The sequence below is a fragment of the Passer domesticus genome, chromosome 11 (genome assembly GCF_036417665.1).
Source record: "Passer domesticus isolate bPasDom1 chromosome 11, bPasDom1.hap1, whole genome shotgun sequence".
Taxonomy (NCBI): Eukaryota; Metazoa; Chordata; class Aves; order Passeriformes; family Passeridae; genus Passer; species Passer domesticus.
The window spans coordinates 3,512,090-3,532,543 of NC_087484.1; the positions used below are offsets into that span (position 1 = coordinate 3,512,090).

The 20,454-nt window shown below is 42.9% G+C and overlaps 1 protein-coding gene across 4 annotated transcripts in view; it reads right to left on the reverse strand.

The window, feature by feature from the left end:
* Positions 1–20,454, reverse strand: part of MECOM (MDS1 and EVI1 complex locus) — a 309,823-nt gene that overhangs the window by 2,102 nt on the left and 287,267 nt on the right. For 3 of the 4 annotated variants that reach the window (XM_064385195.1, XM_064385194.1, XM_064385196.1), the window contains exons 9-15: positions 19,944–20,031; positions 9,795–9,961; positions 7,355–7,432; positions 5,451–5,620; positions 4,220–4,364; positions 1,274–1,510; positions 526–712 (exon numbers count right to left, since the gene is read on the reverse strand). In XM_064385195.1, coding sequence (XP_064241265.1) covers positions 526–712; positions 1,274–1,510; positions 4,220–4,364; positions 5,451–5,620; positions 7,355–7,432; positions 9,795–9,961; positions 19,944–20,031 — 1,072 coding nt within the window. Of the gene's footprint in view, positions 1–525; positions 713–1,273; positions 1,511–4,219; positions 4,365–5,450; positions 5,621–7,354; positions 7,433–9,794; positions 9,962–16,949; positions 16,977–19,943; positions 20,032–20,454 lie in introns of all 4 variants that reach the window. The other variant, XM_064385193.1, reaches the window with a different exon arrangement.

Below are 20,454 nucleotides of genomic sequence, written 5' to 3' on the forward strand. Positions count from 1 at the left end.
GTTTTTAAAACAGGAATCTTCCAAAGGGGCTAAAAAACCCCATTTTAATTAGTTAATGTTTAGAAAACGGCAAAAAATAGCACAAGGATACCATTTCAGTTATTGCTGTTTGTCAAACATGCTGAGGACCTAGAGGTGGTACCATCCATCAGGCTATAAAAAAATACCAAAAAGCCAAGCCAGCCAGAAGATCAAGTCACATCCCTGTGAGGCTGCAGCTAAACTCTGCAGCATCAGTGTCAGCAGAGTGGGACTAGTTCTTATTGTGGCATTTCTGGGGGCAGCAGGCAGAACAAAAATAGTATAAAAAGTAAGAAAAAAAGTATGGAAATCCTCTGTTCTCAGGGACCAGAGTGCCCTGCCATGTCTCTGGGGTGCAGTGGGATGTTGGGTGAGGCTGAGGTTTGTGGACGTGGAGCACAGCCCTGTCTGACAAAGCTAGAACAACCCTGCCTGCCACACACTAACAGCTTAATCCTGTGGGTATTTGGTGACAGTAATATTTTAACTGAGTTAAGCTTTTACCTGGGATTTGGATTTCCTGTACAATGGTTGCTTGAGGTCCTCTGGCAGCTGGGAAGCATTGAAAGCTGCCAATTCAGCTTCACTGTATTGATTTTCTTCCATTTTCCTCATTTTGAGGCTATCTGTGAAGTGCCTTATGTGGTCCAAAGCTGAAAGTCCAGTCTTATTATACTCCTCTTCTTTATACCTACAAAAACACCATGGAGGTTTTAAATGCCAATTAAATGATCCTCTCTGCATGCCCTCATCTTCTCAGATTTACACATCTGAGTAACTTCACCCTTCTTCAAATTCATAAACCACCTTGCCTCATGGAATGGCGATCCTGAAGTAAAAAGAATTCCCTTTTCTGCTCTAAAGAAAGGGCTGTTGGGTGGGGGAGGGAGAGTTTGTCTCTCCCATGGTGTCTCCACAGCCTTTCACAAGGCCATTATGAGGGATCCAGGACGGTTCACAGAGCAGATAACGTCTCTCCCATGGAACTGTCTCACCCTGCTTCCTGTCTCACCCAGAACCTCACAATAGCTCCCCAAGCACAGTCAATTTTCCTAACAAGGGCTCCAGACTGCACGAAGAGGCTGAGAGCAGGGCTGGTGTTGACCCAAACACAGACGCACGTTGCTATTGTGAGTGGGAAGCGGCTGCTCCGGACCGGTTCCCACGGCAGCCGGTTTGGTGCTGGCACTCTTGTATGGTTTATTGTTTTCATTCCGCCTATCGGGCACACCAATACTCGGAAGGAACCAACCTGCCAGGGGAAGCTTTGCAGTTCATGTCCAAAGCACTTGTTTCCTCATAATCCTCCTCAGGAGTGCCCTCGTGCATGTCACTCGTCGCGGGCTCTTTGACTGCTTTCCCTGCCACCTCGCTCTCTTCATCCTCTTCATCCATCATTACTTCATCTTCTGCCTCCTCGTCATCCAGCAGATCCGAGTTCTGGCTGGCTACCATGGCTTTTTCATCCTTAAAGTGGCTGCCATTCATTCTGAAAGGACCAAAACAAATGCAAGCTATAAACACAGATCAGATATGAAAGCTCCTCATGGGCAGACTCTTGGAGGCAGATCTGAAAAGCATCTGTCCCAGCAGAATAAAGTGATTTCTGTATTTTATATCTTGCTTAGCTTCAGACATTCAGGCAGCATTGGAGAAAATTCCACTCAGAAATCAGTGGGACATTACAGCACCATCAGCATGGGATTTTCCTGTTATCCTGCTAAAACTACTGTTCTAACAGAGGCAAGTTTAGATACCCATTCCAAATTTTCTCACACATTATTTCATCTCAAGTTTCCAATCATGTATGTAGTCTAGGCAAAACAACTCACTGCCTTTTAACAGAAGCTGTAGGGGCCAAGAAACTCTGAAAATCGGATCTGGGATTCTTAAAAAAAAAATTACATCCAATATTGCATTCAAAGTCTTAAAGTCAAAATTACATGCATAATTAATTTTACACACTACCACCCCTTTGGAAGCCATATTGCTTCACTGAATGTATGGATTTCATACATGGGAACCTAAGGGGCTTCAGCTGGAGACCTGAAGAGTGGTCTGCAATATCACCTCCCTGCTGAACTAGGTTATTGACTGATGTGAAGGGTGAAAAGCAATGAAAAGAAAGGTCATACGGCAATTTAAGTGCATTTGTTCTTATTAAATGAGTAATTACAGCAATACACACATGGAAAACCATTTGGTCTACAAACTGTTATTACGCTGCCCTTTGCTCTCAGACAATGACTTCTCTTAACTACTTCCTACAGGATTTTTATCAAGGACATAATACCCACACTGAAGTAGGGGCTCATTTGGTAATGGTCTCAACCCTGTAGGATTCAGACTCCATTGTGTCCATCACATCAAATGAGAACTAAAGAAATTCGGCACCGCAGCCTCAACGAACGCCCAGCCAGAGGCACAGGGATGTGAATGAGCTGCACCCAGTGGAGCCCCCCCAAAATTCGTGCTACCACTGTATCTGCACCCACCACGTCATGCAGCACAGAGGCCTTGATTCATCTATTGTTCTCATTGTGCAAAAGGTCCTTAACTCTTCCAGGAATACAGTTACAAAAATGGAAACCTTATTGTCCGCACACAGTTTGCTTCAGACTCCGTGTGCTTCAAACTGTGCGGGACAATATGGGATAGACCCAACGTTGGAGCAAGATAAGATGAACCCTCACAGCCTTGTTGGTGTTTAACATTTGACTTTCTGAGGAGCAAAGCTGGTTTCTGCCACAATAACAGCACCATTTTGCTGAACATATTAGAGTTTCAACTATTTTTCGAGCAAATTCCAGCTGACTGCCATGAGTTCAGTATTGCACTGAAAAAAATGCTCAAGGGAACAGTCTGTCTTTAGAACAGTATCAAAAAAATCTGAGGTTGTGCAGAACAGGGAGAGCTGAAGCAGCCACCTCCCTCTAAGATCATCAGAGAAATATCTCTTTATCATCTTTTATTTAAATAGGCAGAAATAAGAAATTGCTGAGCTCAGTTTGGGCTGCCAACTTGCTTGTTATGCTCAATTGAGGCTGCTAGAAATGAAAGGGAGATGGACTACAACCAAAGTAACAAAAGCCATGTGATTAAGAAAACAGATTCTCTAATTATGCTTTCAAATGCAGCAATTTGCCAGGGATAAAATATCTGTCAAGAGCAGTCTGAAGTGCCAAATTTAGAAAGGAAACACTGCACAAACCAGCAACCTTTCCACTTTGCTGACTTCCTGTTGGAGGACATGTTGAGACCAGATGTGCAAGGAAAAAATCCCAAGCCCTCATTGCCAATCAAGATGGAATGAAATTTGAATATGCATGTAATCACTTAATCCAATACTATAGTGGAAATTGTGTTGTGTCCACCCTTTTTATCCTTTCACAAAGGCATCTAGAAATTGAGGAGACAACAAAGTTTGTCACCAACAGTAAAAATTTTTTGATGCTGATAATGTAATGCCAATTCAAAAGGGAAAATAATGCATAACGCAACGCCAACCCCAAAGAAATATGTGAGGCTCCATCCCACAGCCTTTTCTGCTTAGCTGTACTTTTATTAACTGAAAATATTTAGAAGTGGTCTCTCTTCTGTTAGTTCAGAAGAATTCAAACACCCATATACTTAATAAATCTTAGTAGAAAGAGCTCTCTCACATGCTGGAGCCCTGTGGACTCCCAGCGCCCACCCGCAGCCGCACGGGCTTTTGGCCACTCAGCATCTTTCTTGGGATTGAGTTACTTACGGGAAAGGACTTTCAGCTACAATCTTTCATTTGATCCAAGAATTTAGCCTGGTCTACTTTATTAATTACACATTTAAATTGCACTTAAATCCTAAGGCTCCGTGCATTTAGCCACAGGATGTAGAATTCACCTGTTCTGCCATAAATGTAAAGAGAAGGAATTTTTCAGCAGACTTAAATCAATGGGGGCAGCCTGAAACTAAGAGCTCCAGATACAAGGAGAAATGTGTTCACAGATGGAATCTCTTGTCCAGCATCTGCCCTTTGAAACTTCTTCATACACAGTGGGGAGGGAATCAACACATTTCTTTTCCTGAGACACCAAGGTGGCCACTGAAGGCACCAGATTCTAAAATAACTCTGGATCCAGACATCACATAAGTGAAGTCTGCAGACCTGGAAAAGGAGCAGTGGGCACCTTCTGAAGGCAGATCAGACACAACTCACCTCTCCTCTGAGTTTCGGGGGGATTGATTGTTGTGGTTGCTGTTTCCAATAAAATTCCTAATTTCTGTGAAGTAAGAGTCCTCCTTGTCATCTAGGATTGCCCCTGTGCTTTCCAGTTCTGAGTGAGGTGAAGATGTTGCAGTACCTTAAAGCAAAACATACGATGTCTGTTGCTGTTCCTTTTCATTTTCTATATTTGACCATTTAAATCAAAATTAAATTGAAACTCTGGTTAAAATGGGTGAGAGCCAAAAGCTGGTCAGTGTGAACTATCAGCTTTTGGCCATAAAACCAGTAATTAGTAATTATTCTTGAGCAAAGGTGATTTCCAGCCAAAATGACTTGGTTGCATGCTGGGTACCATTTCCATGACTTATCATCACTTTTGCCACGTCTCTATTTCAACATCTCCCTCCTGCTCCTTGTGATTCCAAGACTGTCCATTGATAACTGTCCTTCTTAGACCAATGGCTCAACTGAGCAAATGTAACTTAATTTTTATCTATCAATTACGCAGATCTGCTCAAAATATGGAGCAGCCACTGACACATTCCCTGAGCACTGAGACACCAGTGTCAGATGCCTTTCTCTGAGCACTGGGGAAGAGACAGCTCTGCATTCACTGCATGCCCCTGGTTATCTCCCTTGAGGCAAAATGCAGACCGAAAGGACTGCAGAGAGAGTTTTGTTAAACCCTGCAGACACCCAAACCAGCCCAATGACATCCCCTCCTGCCACTGCCTGTGCTGCTGCTGTGCAGTGACCAATTTGCTTTGGGGCTTGAGAGGCACCATTAGCTCCATAATAGCCAGCGCTTTTCAGCTCCTGACAGTGGGAATATTTCAGAAGGTGCCAGGAAAATCTTTTAGAGTGCCCCCTGAGACTCTAAATCTAAGACTCCTTTTGAGAGCCAAGTGATTGCGGAGATGGGATTAAACCAATTTTCCCAGTCTGTTCTCAAAATGCTATGGGTTGGCTTAATTAAAACCAAAAGAAAAGACATCATCCAGTGGTCTTAAGTTATACAAGGGGAGAGTTTATGGTGGGATTTTCAAAGCACTTTAAATGTCAGCACAGCTTAGGCACTTACATATTTTGCTACCCCCCACCCCTAGGAGCAGCGTGTGCCTGGGGACACTTAGCAGCACTGACAGGGAAGGGGCAATCCCTGCACATGGGACAGGGAGCAGGCTGGGGAGGGAAGAGACAGGAGGGAAAAGACAGAACATACCAGACATGTTCCCGTTCTCGTGCTTTTTTAGATGTCTGTCAAGATTGGTTTGTTGACCAAAACACCTGTCACACAAGTGACACTTGAATGGCTTCTCTTTATTGTGGATGTTACGCACATGTCTCTGCAGGTTAGAGGATATGCTGAAGGATCTGTCACAGTATTTGCATCTAAAGAAAACCAACAAAACAAGTGGGTAGGAAAGAGTTTGTTAGTAGCTGGAAACACAAGATTTTTCCTAAGATACATGAAGAGCTTTCTGGGCTCAGTCTCAGCACCCAACCACAGTTCCTTGTTCCCTACTGAGGCTCAATCCTCCCTGACATTAAGACAAATTTTGGCTAACTAGTGAGCTGTGCTCTTGGAATGGAGACATAACTTCTATGGTGGGGTTTTCAGCTTTAATTCACATTAGACTTTATATTTTAAATACTGCCTCTAGGAATGAGCATAATATTTCTGAGCTAATGGCATCAAATTAGCTATGGTAATTGAGTCCCATGTTTTTTAAACTGTTGCACACAAAGTTGGGAAGTTTGAAAACAGTAGAGCAATAACTCTATTGTTTCATGTGCTGCCAATACAATACAATTAAACACTTTTGGAAAAAACATGAAACAGATCTCTTCTAATGCTCAAATAAGGTAAAAAGGGCTATTTCTTTTCCTATTCTAAATTATACTGTGTGATTAAATCTTTTCTTGAGGAATTAGCTTGCTTGATTGCTAATCCCAGAGGAAATTTGGTTATCTTGCAAAAACCAGCAATAAACAATCCCAACCTTTAATACTGTGCCAATGTGAGTAGTTTAGTCTATCACTCTGGTACCAGAGGCATCAATTTTCATACTCTGTAGCGATTTGGAGTCCCTAAAGCCTTTACTGTATTGCTCTTTAAGCCATTACTAAGTCATACTATAACTATTCCAAATTCTCTGGCTGGCAAGTAGCCAAGAGTCTTCACCACTTTAGTTTTTCAATCTTTTACTTCTCCCGTGCCTCTCTTACACTTGTCAAGGATGTAAAATTTTTTTTTAGTGCTGAAATCACCCATTATGCTACTAATTGCTTGTGGCTTTTATGCAGTGGACGGGTATAATATGCATCAAGACCTTCCTTCAATAAAATTAGATGTGAATCTCATTTCCCAAAGAGACTAGATGCAAAAAACATATTGTTTCCTCACAAACAATGAGCTTACTCTGCTCTTTACAGCTCATAAAATGCAGAAATCTGTGCATTTGTTTTAGTGGAACATGAACTGGCCTCTCTCCAGTTTAAATTAGCCTTTCATTTTCAATAAGGTGAAGCTTTATACACATTTCTGCATGTGACCGTCCTGGATTCAGTATCATACACATATTCTTATCAACAGGAGAGTACACCCACGTGGGTTTTGGTTAAGCAGACCTCAGAAAGGATCCAGATTAGGCAGGAAACAAATAAATACAGTAATGCCTTTGCAACTGGGACCTTTCAGAAATCAGATGACTGACAAATCACCCAAATTTAGGCTGCAAATAACACTGCAGAACTCCAGTAAAAAACATTTTTGCAAGGGAAAATACGTCCGTGAGCCCTGCTGAACATCACTTCAATCACACTGGTTCAGCAGTGCCAGCCACCCTGCCGGCAAAGGCAGGACTTGGGGGTTGTGTTGGGAAGCTGTCCCAGCCAAAAGAACTTCCCTAAGACCAAAACTCTCCCATTTCTGCAGCTCCAACACTGAGGATCAGCACAAAACCCTGACACCAAAACGTAATGGTGGGTCCAAAGCTAAGGAGGAAGTCCAGGAGCTGGTCCAGCAAGAATGTTGAATTCCCTGGCTTTATTCAGAGAAAATGTCTGCATTGGAAGGGACCCAAAAGCTTGGTCACAGCACAGACGGGGTGAGGGGTGTGGTACCTGTAGGGCTGCTCTCCAGTGTGCGTCCTCAGGTGGCGGGTCAGGTTTGCAGATCTCGGGAAAATCTTGCCACAGTATCTGTGATAGGAAAATGTTTGGTAAGACAACACAGCCTTCAGTGGCCTCATCCCAGTCTGAGGTGCACTGGATGCACAGCCCAAATGGAATCATCACAATATGGTCCTATTGGCTTTGCTTTGGTGCAACAACATTCAATAAAAGCATCAGTAAATGCAAGGGATCATCACACACACAAGAATGGGGCTGGAACTGCTGGCACCAACCAGCTTCACTTGTGCAGAAACAGGGGTTATATGAAAAACCTGTTTTAAAGATCACCCCGAGGTTCTAAGCCCACTGGGTGATTATCAGCCTCATTCAGATTTGGAATCAAGAGAATCTGTTATTAAAGCCTTGGATTTCTGCCTCTGTGTAAGCAAATTTCAAACCTTTCAACCAATTCTACGTGTCAGCAAACGTGACACCGTTCTGTGCATTGAATAGGATCAGAGCAGACAAGACTCAAAGACCTAATCCATCAAGGTATGTTTCTATAACAACATGTCTTGAAAGAAGGTGACATGTTTTCAAAAAGATCAGATAAACCGATATGCCAGTGTCAAACGCCTGCACATTCTGGAGATGATATAGAGACCTAAGCAGTGCAATTTAAAAACCATTCTCCAAACTCAATAATATGTCACAAGAAAAATAATGGCCAAAAAAAAAAAAATTATCGTGAGTTCTCCCCCTTCCTTCAAGTAGCATATTAATATTCAGTTTATAATTGGCCCATTCTGTTGAGGACATTGAGCCCATTTTTGCATGGGGGCAGAGCACACACAGCACTCTCTTAAGTGAATGAGGGTGGTGGCTGCTCCAAGCAATGACTTTGAAGATTGCATCCCTTCACTTTTAACATCCCATTTATTTTTTCACAACGTGATGTATAAGCCTTCAAAATACCCACACAGCTAATTCCACTCTCCTGGACAAAGCTCCCATTCATTTTGGGTGCACATTCAATGACTATCTTCATTGTGGGGTTTTTTTTAAGTCCATACACGCAAGTCCTAATAAGTCATGTATTTTATCACTGATCCCTTTGGATATTAAAACCAGAAGCCAGAGAGAAAACACGTCTGTAGTTTACGATCAAAAAAATCAATTATGAAAGCACACTTTTATATATTAAAGGGATGAGAAAATTTGGGAAAAAAAATTGTTTATATAACGGTTTCCACCTCATTTATCAAACTGCTGTGATACAGGGTGATGCCTTAGGATTTAGCTTTTATATTTTTCAAATTCTGTACTACTTTAGTGTATAACTCTAAAACTCCATATAGAGTGTTAGCTACTGTCTTAAAATTTTGGTCAGACAAAACAATTCCTCTCTGGGCCTGAAACTCAAGAAGATATGTAAACAACGGAGAATTGGGAGGGGCAAAGTTGGAGTAAATTACTTCATTACCTGAAACTGTAATTGGAGGATTAACCTCTTATAGGTAAATGGGCCAAACTTATAATTGTCTGAAAAACTCGTGACTGTTGTCCATCTTGGGTGTAGCCTCTGGGAGGCTTCTGACAGCCCAAGGTGTATCTATTGAAGGCCTGCTTTTATTCTCTTAATCTTATCCAGCCTCTGTTCTAGGCAGCCACTCCAAGGCATCAAGGGAGAGCTCTTTGTTTTGTAACACCAATAATTTAATAAAGAGAATCACAAAATCACTGGGTTGGAAGAGACCTTCAAGATCATCGAGTCCAACCCAGCCCCAACACCTCAACTCAACCCTGGCATCCAGTGCCACATCCAGGCTTTGTTAAACACACCCAGGGATGGTGACTGCACCACCTCCCCAGGCAGCCATTTCAGAAATTTATCACTCTTTCAGTAAAAAACTCTTTTCCTAATATTCAACTTATATTTCCCTTGGTGCAGCTTGAGACTGTGTCCTCTCGTTCTGTGTGTGAAGTAAGAGTCTTCCTTGTCATCTAGGATTGCCCCTGTGCTTTCCAGTTCCTGGAGACAGAGCCCAGCCCCAGCTGAGCACAGGCACCTTTCAGGAGCTGTGCAGAGCGATGAGGGCACCCCTGAGTCTCCTTTTCTCCAGGCTGAGCACCCCCAGCTCCCTCAGGGGTTCCTGACAGGGTTTGTGTTCCCAGCCCCTCTCCAGCCTCGTTGCCCCCTCTGGATGCCCTCAAGTGTCTCAAAGTCCTTCCCAGGCTGAGGGGCCAGAGCTGGACACATCACTCGAGGTGTGCCCTCACCAGTGCCCAGCTCAGCAGCAGAACGCCCTCCCAGCTCCTACTGGCCACGCCATTCCTGATCCAGGCCAGGAACCCCAAAGGGAAACGTTTTCCATGCTGGGCAGGGAGAGGCCTGAGAGCCTCGCTGTTGGATTTCAGGACAGGGGAGGCTCGGGGTGGCCCGGGGTACCTGCAGGTGTAGCGCTCCTTGCCCTTGCGCAGCAGCGTCTCGGGGAGGGCGCTGGGCGGCGCGCGGAAGTTGAACATGGATGGCACCGACTGGATCAGCTCGCTGGCCTCCGGCTTCAGGGCGCTGAAGCTCTCCAGCTTCTCGGCCATGTTCTCTATAGCTGACACCTGCAGCAGGAAACAGCACAGAGCACACCATGGTAAATAACCCACTCAGATTTCTGCCCCCACCGGGAACCCGAAATGCAGAGAACATCAACTGACAAGTGAAAGAAGGGAAAAAAAGTCAGTGCAGAGTTGCAGTCTACACTGCAATTTATGGGTCATGAGGGTAATAATCAGCCAGTGTTCATTTATTCATATTTTTAAGCTCCAGCTCCTATAAAATTCCCGGTTTTGCAGTCCTGCTCTGTGGTTGTGTGCCTACAAGTCTGTGCATCCCATCTACAGAAATCATTGAATATTTATTAACAAATAAACAGAAATAATAACTGAATTTCTAATTTTATTTTTTTAAGGACTTGCAGAAGACACATATTGCAGAGGAAACCTTATGAACACTAGCTCAACGAAGGGCTGCAACATTCCAGATCCAAAGAGGCTCCATCAATGTCCCAGCCACATCCAACCATCTAGTCCAGAGTTCTAGCCCATCTTAGCCAAAGACCATTAGATAAACACAGAAGAAATGAAGCTTTGGTGGTTTTTGTGCTCAGTATTCACATTTCCTGTTAGATGCCTATGCTCTTTTTCCACCTCAGTATTCCTGCTCTACCTTTAGTTTCTTGTAACTCCTATGTGCTTTGGGATGGCTCCACTCTTGATTAGCTGTCTGTAATTTGCAGGGAGTGGGGATTAAATAATTTCTGGAGAACAGTTTCCTTTAAGCTGTCTGGAACTGACCATGAAAAGCTCCTCCAAAACCTCAAACATTGCCACTTGAAGAGTTCAAGAATGCTGCTGAGCCTACTGACAGGTGAGAATAACCATTCACCTCTCCATAACACCACAAAAAGATGAATAAAAAAGAAAGCCAAGCTCTGACCTACAGAGCACAAAACCCACAGCATGAGCCCTGTGCAAGATCTTGCTTGTAATGAAGAAGGAAATTATATGAAAGACAGTTGAAACCTTCTCAGCTGGAACACCTCCACAGACTGTTCTTCAAAATCCATAAATGGCTCCTCTGATTGTTGGAAAACCGAAATTTTAATTGGAAGAACTGGGATTTTTTGCAGTTTTATTTAATTTTATTTTCATTGGCAGAATTACACGGTTGTCTCCTGGCATGACTATTTCCATGCTGGTTAGCTCTGCCTTTGGGCTGGGTTGTTTTTCTCCCTTTAGCCTGTAGCCTGCCCTCTCATTTCATGCTCAGATTCCTAATGCTGAGTACAAATTGCAACGTACAGGGTACCACTGCCAATTTGCCAAATGTCTTTCATCAAACACAGTGGAAAAAATAAAAAATCTCAGAGGGAAGTCAAGATACATTTACTTGTCAGGCAACAAATGTGAAAGCATTGCGAGGCAGTAAGGGCTGTAAGCTCTGGGGTTTGATTCATAATCACTCAGCTGCTAAAACATTCTCCACAGATGCAAGTGGACAGCACATTTGTCAATATGAAGGATTTTGACATGTACTGATCACAGGCATGAGATATGTAATGACGATGCTGCTGGGAGAGGAGGTAATTCTATCTCGGCACCAAGATGTCATTATCAACCCATGCACCTCAACATTACCATATATTTCTTTTTATACGACTTCATATTCTCCTTTAGTTGGAATTGATTCTTAAAGCTTTTAAAATAGTCATTCCGCTGCTTTTAATTCCTTCTAATTGTTCCTCACAAAAATTCACTCATCTATTTTAGATCTGCTGAAAATAAATGGTTTGAGTGAAAAATGCCCTTTGGCCTTCAGGCTGATTAGCAATGACAAGACAGTGCATGGGTTATGATATCACATATTTATGGTGAAGAATAATAAGGGTACTGAGAAGTATAATAAATGTTTTATTTATGTATATTTAATATTCAAGTCCATTTCATTATCTAGTGGGTTTAAATCATTTTTGGATCACAATTTCTCATGCACATAGTGCCCGCCAGTAATATATTAAAGCAGCTATTCTCCCCTCTACATTTAAAATGGCTTAGTCATGCTGATTTTTGCTTTAGTTCTTATTTCCAGGATTTTGCAGAGTAGAAACTGAGACAGACTCTTGTTTCATGCACAGCAACGCAGACCAGCTCTACCTCCAACACTGCCTCCAGGATTACATCAGTCCCAAAATAGGTATGAAATCAGCACCTAATCTTAAATCCCTCATCCAGAGGAAACACGAGCACTTCCAATTATTCTAAAGTATTACTCGCTTTCTAAAAATATGTTTCTCACCATAGGAATGACTATTGTGCTTGCTGTTTTGCTGTTAAGCTGTTTTGGTTTTTTTTGTTTAAAGCCTGACTTATGTGGTGACCTGGTATGATTTATGTTTTTCAAGAACTGCACCAGCACCAATGGGAAGTGTTTGGCCCCACAGCTTTGCTGATCCAAGGCACTGTCACTCCACTGCTATCAGGATAATTATAGCTGGTACTATCTGCTGGAGTTAGGGCTCCCAAGAACCAAAACTGGGGCATTTTCTTAAGAATCCTGGAGTGTTGTTGGTGCTCAGAGCCTTCAAGATGCAAATCCCTATCGCGAGATGGGTCCCTGGGCTGTGGGGGCATTTTACAGCTCATGAAATCCTGCAGCCCTGATCCAAAACATGCTGTCCATCACCTTCAGTGCAGGCAGACAGCCCCTGCTCACCAGTGCACTTGCAAAACACCAGCTGAGCAGTGAGAAATCCAGGGGGTTTGCATTGAGGGCTAATTCAGACACCAAAACCAAGCAGGAATTCTAAACCTGCCACACGAGCTTTTGGCAGCTGGTACTTGGTGCCAAGCAGGGGCTCCAGGGGACACTCAGGAGGGTGGGCAAGGGACAGATCTCCCCACTGCCCCACTCCAGCACAGGGAGGTGCAAGAGCATTAATTGGAGGCTCCATCTCCATTACAACACTGAACAGCCATCGGCCACTGCTCCCATTCACTTGGCTAAACCTTTTCAAACCTATTTATATTTCTGTCAAGGAGAGTTCACAAATTTAATTAGGTGCATATGAAAAGATACTGGCTTTTGTTCCTGCTAAGCCTTTTGCCTGATATTTTTGTGGGGTTTTTTTTTTGGTATTGTTATCACTAATGAATAACCACTCCTCATCCAGGTTCTGCTCACCATTCATGGGCTCACAGAGCTGGGGCACAGCTCCCTCAGGCATTTTTTTCCCAGATGAAAAAATCAAAACCTACTTAGCCTCTTTCTGAATGGAAGCTGTTCCCTACCTGTGAGCATCATTGTTGTACTTTTCTGTGTCTTTTCTAATTCTGCTATGGCCTTTTTGTGAGGAACATTAGCTGTATTAAAGACCTGAAGCCACTATAACATAATGATGTTTTCAACTCCTTTCTGCTAAGCACTCAGGTGATATTTCCACAAGACTACCAACTTCAAGATCTTTTTCCTGAATGACAGGAGTTGGAAGTCACACTTCCCCATGGTATTAGTGGGAATTTACTGACATTGACTTTTATCACTGTTTTAATCCTGGTGTCTCAGCTTTCTCTGAATCCCTGCAGAACCTTCATAGTCAGTTCTGGATTTGGGTGCTCACAGTGAACAGTCACAAACTCCCTGCCCACTCACTCTTCTTCCTATGGCATTTACAGACATATGCCACAGTTCAGCCCAGTGACACCCCAAGGTGAATGCACTGTTAGTTTTCAATGATTTTAAAAAGAATTATTTTTTTTCCCCTTTCCCCCCTCTTTTTTTAGCGACTAAAGGCTAAACTAGGACATGACTTTCCTTCTTCCACAATGAACCTTCCTCTTCCAGCTGAAACATGATTAAAGTAGCTGCTCTTCCTTCCAAACACTGTTAGTACTGATGGCAAACCAAGCCCTGCCTCCACAGGAGTTGTGCTGGCCATGGAGATGCTACTCAACCCACCCAGCTCCTGCAGAGAGGCGTTGGTGAGAGTGCCTGTCCTGGGGGTTGGGGGGGTGCTCATGGTCACCTCCCCTCTCCAGGGATGATCCCTGGAACCACCAGGGAGGCGGGTGCGTGGCCAAAGCCACCAGCTGTGCTTTCGGGGGTTCTGCACCCCAACCCAACACCCAAGGGCTGTGGTGATCCCTGAATGGGGCACGGGGTGGGGAAGCACTGCTTGACCCCAAGGATTGGATTAGTGGAATTGCCATGCCCATGGAGAAAGCTCTCTGAGGAGGCAGGAGAGGGAGAAGATCCTGTTACATATTTTACATACAGCTATTGCCTTACGGACAGGTCACGTGCGCTCCTAATCTGCCATCAGTGAATGACAGTGTTTTATATAGAACAGTAACTTTTGATTTACATATATAAGAGTTGTTGATTCTATCTGTGTCCAGATGTCTGGAAAAGGAAGCAGCTTTCCCCCACCTCCCTGAGAGGCTATTAACCTCCGACTGACGCAAACTAATGTGCAGTCACAATTCCCCAGCTCCGACTCAAAAATGCAGACATTACCATAATCGGCTAAAACAAGTATTTATAAACATTTCAGCGGGCAAGATATCATCAGCAGGGGCCTTGAACATTTGTCTTAAAATTTATTAACCAACCCAAGAAAAAGTGGCATAAATAAAGTGAAGGTTTGCTGTTGCTGCTTTTTAAGAATAACCTGATGATATGAAATAATCTCGCAGACAATGTCATGAATTACATGACCTCCTGTTTGACAAACGTGACTGCTTCATTGCTACTATCACAAAAACAACTGACTTTATGGCCGGACCTCATGGGAAAAAAAACTGTTCAAGTGTTTGCTTTCTATTTTTACTACTGTTATTTGGGGAACTCTTCAAAATCCAACTGCTAAAGCTCAGCATTTCTCCCTCCCCCAGCTGAAGTTATAATGTTGCCTCTAAAATCTGCAATTTGTGAATCATGTTGTCTTGAAACTGCATGTATTTGGACAGCCAGCCCTGGAACTTGGCTGAGTTATATTCACGTTCAAGAGACCTATCACATGTGGCTGAACTTTATGAAGCAGTAGCAAGAAACTCCTGATGTGCAGTATGGCTCCAGAATAACTGGATTTGTATGAATCCAGTTGGTGGGGATTAAGCTCAGTTAACAGAATGGATCATGCCCTAAAACTAAGCCCAGTAAAACAAAAGCTTCGTTAAGGCACTCACCAAATCCCTTTCCATTTATTTGTAATATTGTTTTAATTATTTACAATGGTTCTTCCCAAAGCAAATACTGTCTGCCTAAAATTACAGAACCTCCTTAGAGTAACCTTCTGCTGATGGGACCAAAATGGCATAAATAGATCAAATTAATCCTGATCCATTCAAAACAGATGTCCATTGATTTGCACCATAGGGCTCCTGCCAAACAATGAAAATCCAATCTCAAATGATCTTGAAATATGTGGCACATGCAACTGGGAATTGAGATGGAAAGGCTTGTGTGACATAACCAAATCTCTCAAGATGGAGATTCATCCATGAATCAGCATCCTGCTCAGTCACTTCATGTTTTAAACACCTATTTCTGCTGGAGCTGCTCAAAGTGTGAGCACAGCCAGGAGACGTACGCTCACAAAAGGAGCAGAATGATGGAAATTTGAGGACTAAGCCAAAGTCAAGGAAATCAGACAGAAGAAACAGACTGCACTGGGTTTTTCCACTTCCCAAACCTGCTGAAGCAGAGCCACTTTTCTCAGAGCAGAGGATTAAGGGTGCCTGGGCCAAATCACAAATCCTGCTATGGCCCCTTCATGTCCTACAGCGAATTTCCCAAAGAAAATATTTGGGAACCACCTCCTGTGCTCTCCAAGTCTGGCATCTAACCCCACCTCCTGCTTGCTGAGCTCCTGCAGCACCTCTGGGTGCTCTCAGGAGTCCTTTGGAGCCTGCTCAGCTCCATTCAGAGCATCTCTGCAGCTGCATAAGACAGCTCTTCCCAGAAGAAAGTGGGATTAAACCCACACAAAGCCAAGGTCCAGCACTGCTGTAGCAGTGTGCCAAGCAGGGCACGGAGCAGAGGGCAGGGCTCAGAGCCCAGGGGCAGCACCTCCTGCAGCAGGGCCACACGAGCAGAGGAGCACGAGAAGATCTCAGTGCTCACTCTGCAGAATTCTGGCTTTGCCTGGTGAAAGGAGGCCAGGAGGCAGCGAGAGCGAGGAGCAGCAGTGAGTCAGGACCCCAGCCCTGCCTCCTGGCTCCAGCTCTCCCCTCCAAAGCCCAGAGGTTGGGAAAATCTGGGACAAGCATTTATGGGTTCGGCGCTGCAGCTGAGGAGCCGGCAGTGCGAGATCAGAACACGGCGTTTTTGGAGCTGCATCTGCAAAAGCAGTTGCTGTGGTTCTTTATTTTATTTTTTTCCCTTCTCATGAACAATTTAGATGTATTAAAAACAAGGTTTTATAAAAATAGAAGAGAAAGCCCAAATTTATCCCATAGTGCATTTAAAGCACAATTCCTGTTCATGTAAGGAGGATGATGTAAGTATACACAGAGGACAAATTTGACCTAAACACAGCAAATAAATGGGTGTTTTATTTCTGCATTAAGCACTGCAATGAGCAATTAGGCTCAAAATTTCAAAGCTATTACAGTGACTATTAAAGTGACTAACTCCCAACAAAGTCAAGTGAGAGAAAAGCATAAAATCCTCTGAGACTCTGTATTTTAATGCAGATTAAATATTTATTAACTATTGCTATCTAACAAGATTTCAGCCTGCAAATTTCACTGCAATCTCTGAAGGAAAACGGCTTGGAACAATTTCAGTTACATATAAACAAAAGACTGCATTCTGCAACCCTCACTCAGGTAAAGCTCCCATTGCCTTCACCAAACAAAACCAGCAGGATCAGGTACATAAAAATAAAGCCAATTTTTCACAAGAGCATATTTATCTGCTCAGCTGTAAGACCCTGTAGGAAAGAGTGGCATGCTCCATAATTGAGAGGTAAGTTATCTTTCATATTATATTTTTCTTATGCAATTTATTTCACAGTGATTAAATTAAAAATATAAGCAATGAACTTACCCAAATTCTTTGATCAGGCAATTGGAACTGGGAGCAAAATTGAAACAAAAACAACACATTATTCCTGCACTGGAATCCTTATTGCAATCAATGTACTTTTTAAGATTTTATTTAAAGATACTAATTAAAATGTTTTTATGAAGGATTTATTGGACAAGGATGTTCTCTTCCTAAAAATTACAATCCTTGTAATGGCAAATTATTGTGGAATGCCATTAAATTATCTAATTTTCATAACTTTTGGGCACAGGGAAGAATTTTGCCCAGCCAGGGACAGGATACAGACTTCAGGGTTTATGTCTGTAAGTTCTATTTCAGAAACCTATTTGAAAGATCCATCTGTTTGCTGTCATATTATCCAGTTAAAAAACAATAAATTCTTGGTCCCTGAGATAGCAATTTTCCGGAATAAATTCAAGAACACCACCACAAGCTTTTAAGACATGAACAATAAGTTTGAAAATATTTTAAATCCTGCCAGCAGAAAATCAAAACTCGTGGAGCACTCCCCACCTGTACTTTTACAGGGGTGAACAGGACTATAAAGGAAAAACAGCTTTTCTGGAAGCCGTTCCCCAGCCCTCCATAAATTCCAAGCCAGATTCTGCCTTTGCAAACAGAAGGCTGCTTTCTGTTCTATTAAAGTTTGCAAGAAAGCATTTTGACGTTTAGTTTTTTGACAGGACATGTGCTGGTGGTTTGGTTTTCTTTTACAAGGTTCCTTGGTGCCCGTTACACTCCTGACCTCTGCATCGATCCAGCTCACACCAAGTTACAGACATCATCCCTCTCACTCAGGTAAGTGATAAAACCAAAGCCAGGCTTTGCCATGGACTCTTTATTCTGTTGCACAGTGAGAAATGTGGAGGAGGGGGTTCTGCAGAGCCAGCCCTACCTCCTGCCCCTGGGGGCTGGCTCTGCCCCACCTGGGCTGGCCCTGCCATGGGGAGGTGGTACCTGACACCTCCACCTCACACTGCCTTGGTGACAGCACTGGGACCTTCCTCGGGCACCAACGAGAGATTCAACAACTCCCTGGGACAAAACACGGAGGGTGGAAGCCTGGCATCATTCCCACTAGCAGGGAAATGCCCCATGTCTCCATTTCACCCACACATCCTCGCCTGACTCTCAGCTCCCCAGGTAACTCAGTCACACAAAAGAAGATCCAACTACGTGAAAGAATACATAAAAGAATATCCAAATCCATAAAAGAATACATAAAAGAATATCCAAATCCATAAAAGAATACATAAAAGAATATCCAACTCCTTTCCAACTCCCATCCAACTCAATATCCAACTCCTTTCCTGCCCACCACAGCCAAACTCCAAAGAGTGAATTTTACCCCAGCAGCCCCTTTCCCACCCACTGACCACCCCTCCTACCACTGGCATCAGTCCAACCTGCAGCAACATCCTCAGAACCCCCAAATCCAACATCACTGAACCACTCTGAGTTACAGCTTCTGAACAGCTAGAGACCACCAAGCAAAATAATCCTGCTTTTTCTATCAATGCCCTCATTTAAATAATTTGCTCATAATTTACAGCTCCTTAGCTGCTCTAACAGAATCAGTGACTTGATGGGGAGCAACCAGCCTGTTGCACAGCAGGGACAAAAAGCAGATTGAGGTCCTTTGTGTATTTGTGCATTAGCACCATCAACTACTAAAGGGGAATTTTCACTTGTGTTGTCGTTTGGGCAGATTTACCTTATTTAAGGTAACTCAGCAGGAGGTGTTAAGCTGCTATTAAACCTTGCACATAAATTCTCAATCATTTTAATACATCTTAAATTCTTATTTAATGCTTATAAATACTTACATAATGCCATAAATACTTATGGCATGTAAATACTACTAAATAATTTCATACACAATCCAACACTTTGTTCAGACATTGAAATTGGTAAGGGATGTTTTCATATGGTGCATCTGCAACCATATATGCTATCAGCTGTTCTTCCCAAATCAGCAGAAGTGTCATTTTTCAGAACATATTCCATGCAAGTTAGGACATAATAACTTAGGACTTCATTAGGAAAAAAAAAAAAAAAGGTGGTAATTGGGCTGTTTTGCCCAGGAATTCAGAGGAACCTGAACCAGAGACATCAGCTTATGGTCGTGTGCTTAAAATACAGGATGTGTAGAGGGTGTCACTACTAAGATGAAACAGCCCACAGTCAGCAAGGAGTTCAAATCTGTAAATACCACAGAGCATTTTATTTCAGGTATAAGATGTAACCGAGATTTTTACCAAAATCTCCTTCAGCAAGGAGGAGGAATACAAAATGAGGGTGCAGTGCTGGTGAAGAAAAGCAATGTACAGTTTGCACACAAATCCTCTTCCCATGCCACATACACATCACAGCTGTTAAACTGTTTTGGGACACCCTCCTAAATGTTTTTCAACCAGGACTGTGATCTGTGAACAAGCGAGAAGCCCTCATAAATTCTCTCTTCAGGACTGGAGGAGCAGGAATCCCACACACACTGCACACATTGCAGCCCACAGCAGCTACCAAAGAAACTGTGGAGCATTTGCACTATGAGCCTTGGAAACAACAGGTGGAAACTTTTCTCTCTTTTATGAGAGTCCTTAAACAAAATAAAATCCCTTTTAAAGTGGGATGCTCAGCTATTCTGGCCATACTGTGAATGTCAATACTGACTCTCCTTGCTCTGAGCACAGGAGACTGCTGAAAACATGAGTGGCTGCAAATGTTGGTAGCTACATTATGGTTTCAGAGGAAAATGGCTCTAAAAGACACACTCAGTTCGAATCTAGCTTCCTCTATAATCAAAACATGTTGTTTCATCTACAAAACATCAAGAAGCTCAGAACAATGCTTACGCTTTTCCACCACAATGGTCCAGCAAAAACTGTGTGCTTTAGGAAATCCAAAAATGACTAAGACTGCATTCATTTCTCTGCACCTGCTTTGAAGCATCAACAGGCTTGTTTACAACATCAAAATTCCCAAAATACTTACTTGTGGATGAAACAAGAATCCCGGGGAAGGTCTCAAGTATTTCTCTTTTAAAGCTTCCAGTGGGTCAGTTAGCTTTCTTTTTTCTACTCTGTAAATGTTAAAATTAGATTTGCTTGTGATGAATCAGTCTCAATATTATTAATCATACAGCTACTCAGGTTTAAAACAGGCAATTACACATCAAGCAATTTGTTTCTAGGAGATAACAGTAAAAGATAAGGGAGGAGCTCAAGACTTGATTCCCACACACAGCTCATTACTGCCAGGGTGGGGCTGGGAATCACCTTTAAAGTAGATTATACCATTTAATTAGGGAATAATCCCTTTTCAAAAGGTTGATAACCATTGTAATAGGAACGAATGACTAACTACTAAGCACTTTTAAAAAGAAATAAGACAACTGAACATGCTCAGCACTAAGAGGAGAGGAATTCAGGGGTCCCTTGAGCAATGGGTTCCTTGCCATCTGTCCAGACATAACCTCACAGCCACCACCCTGGAAACCTCCCCT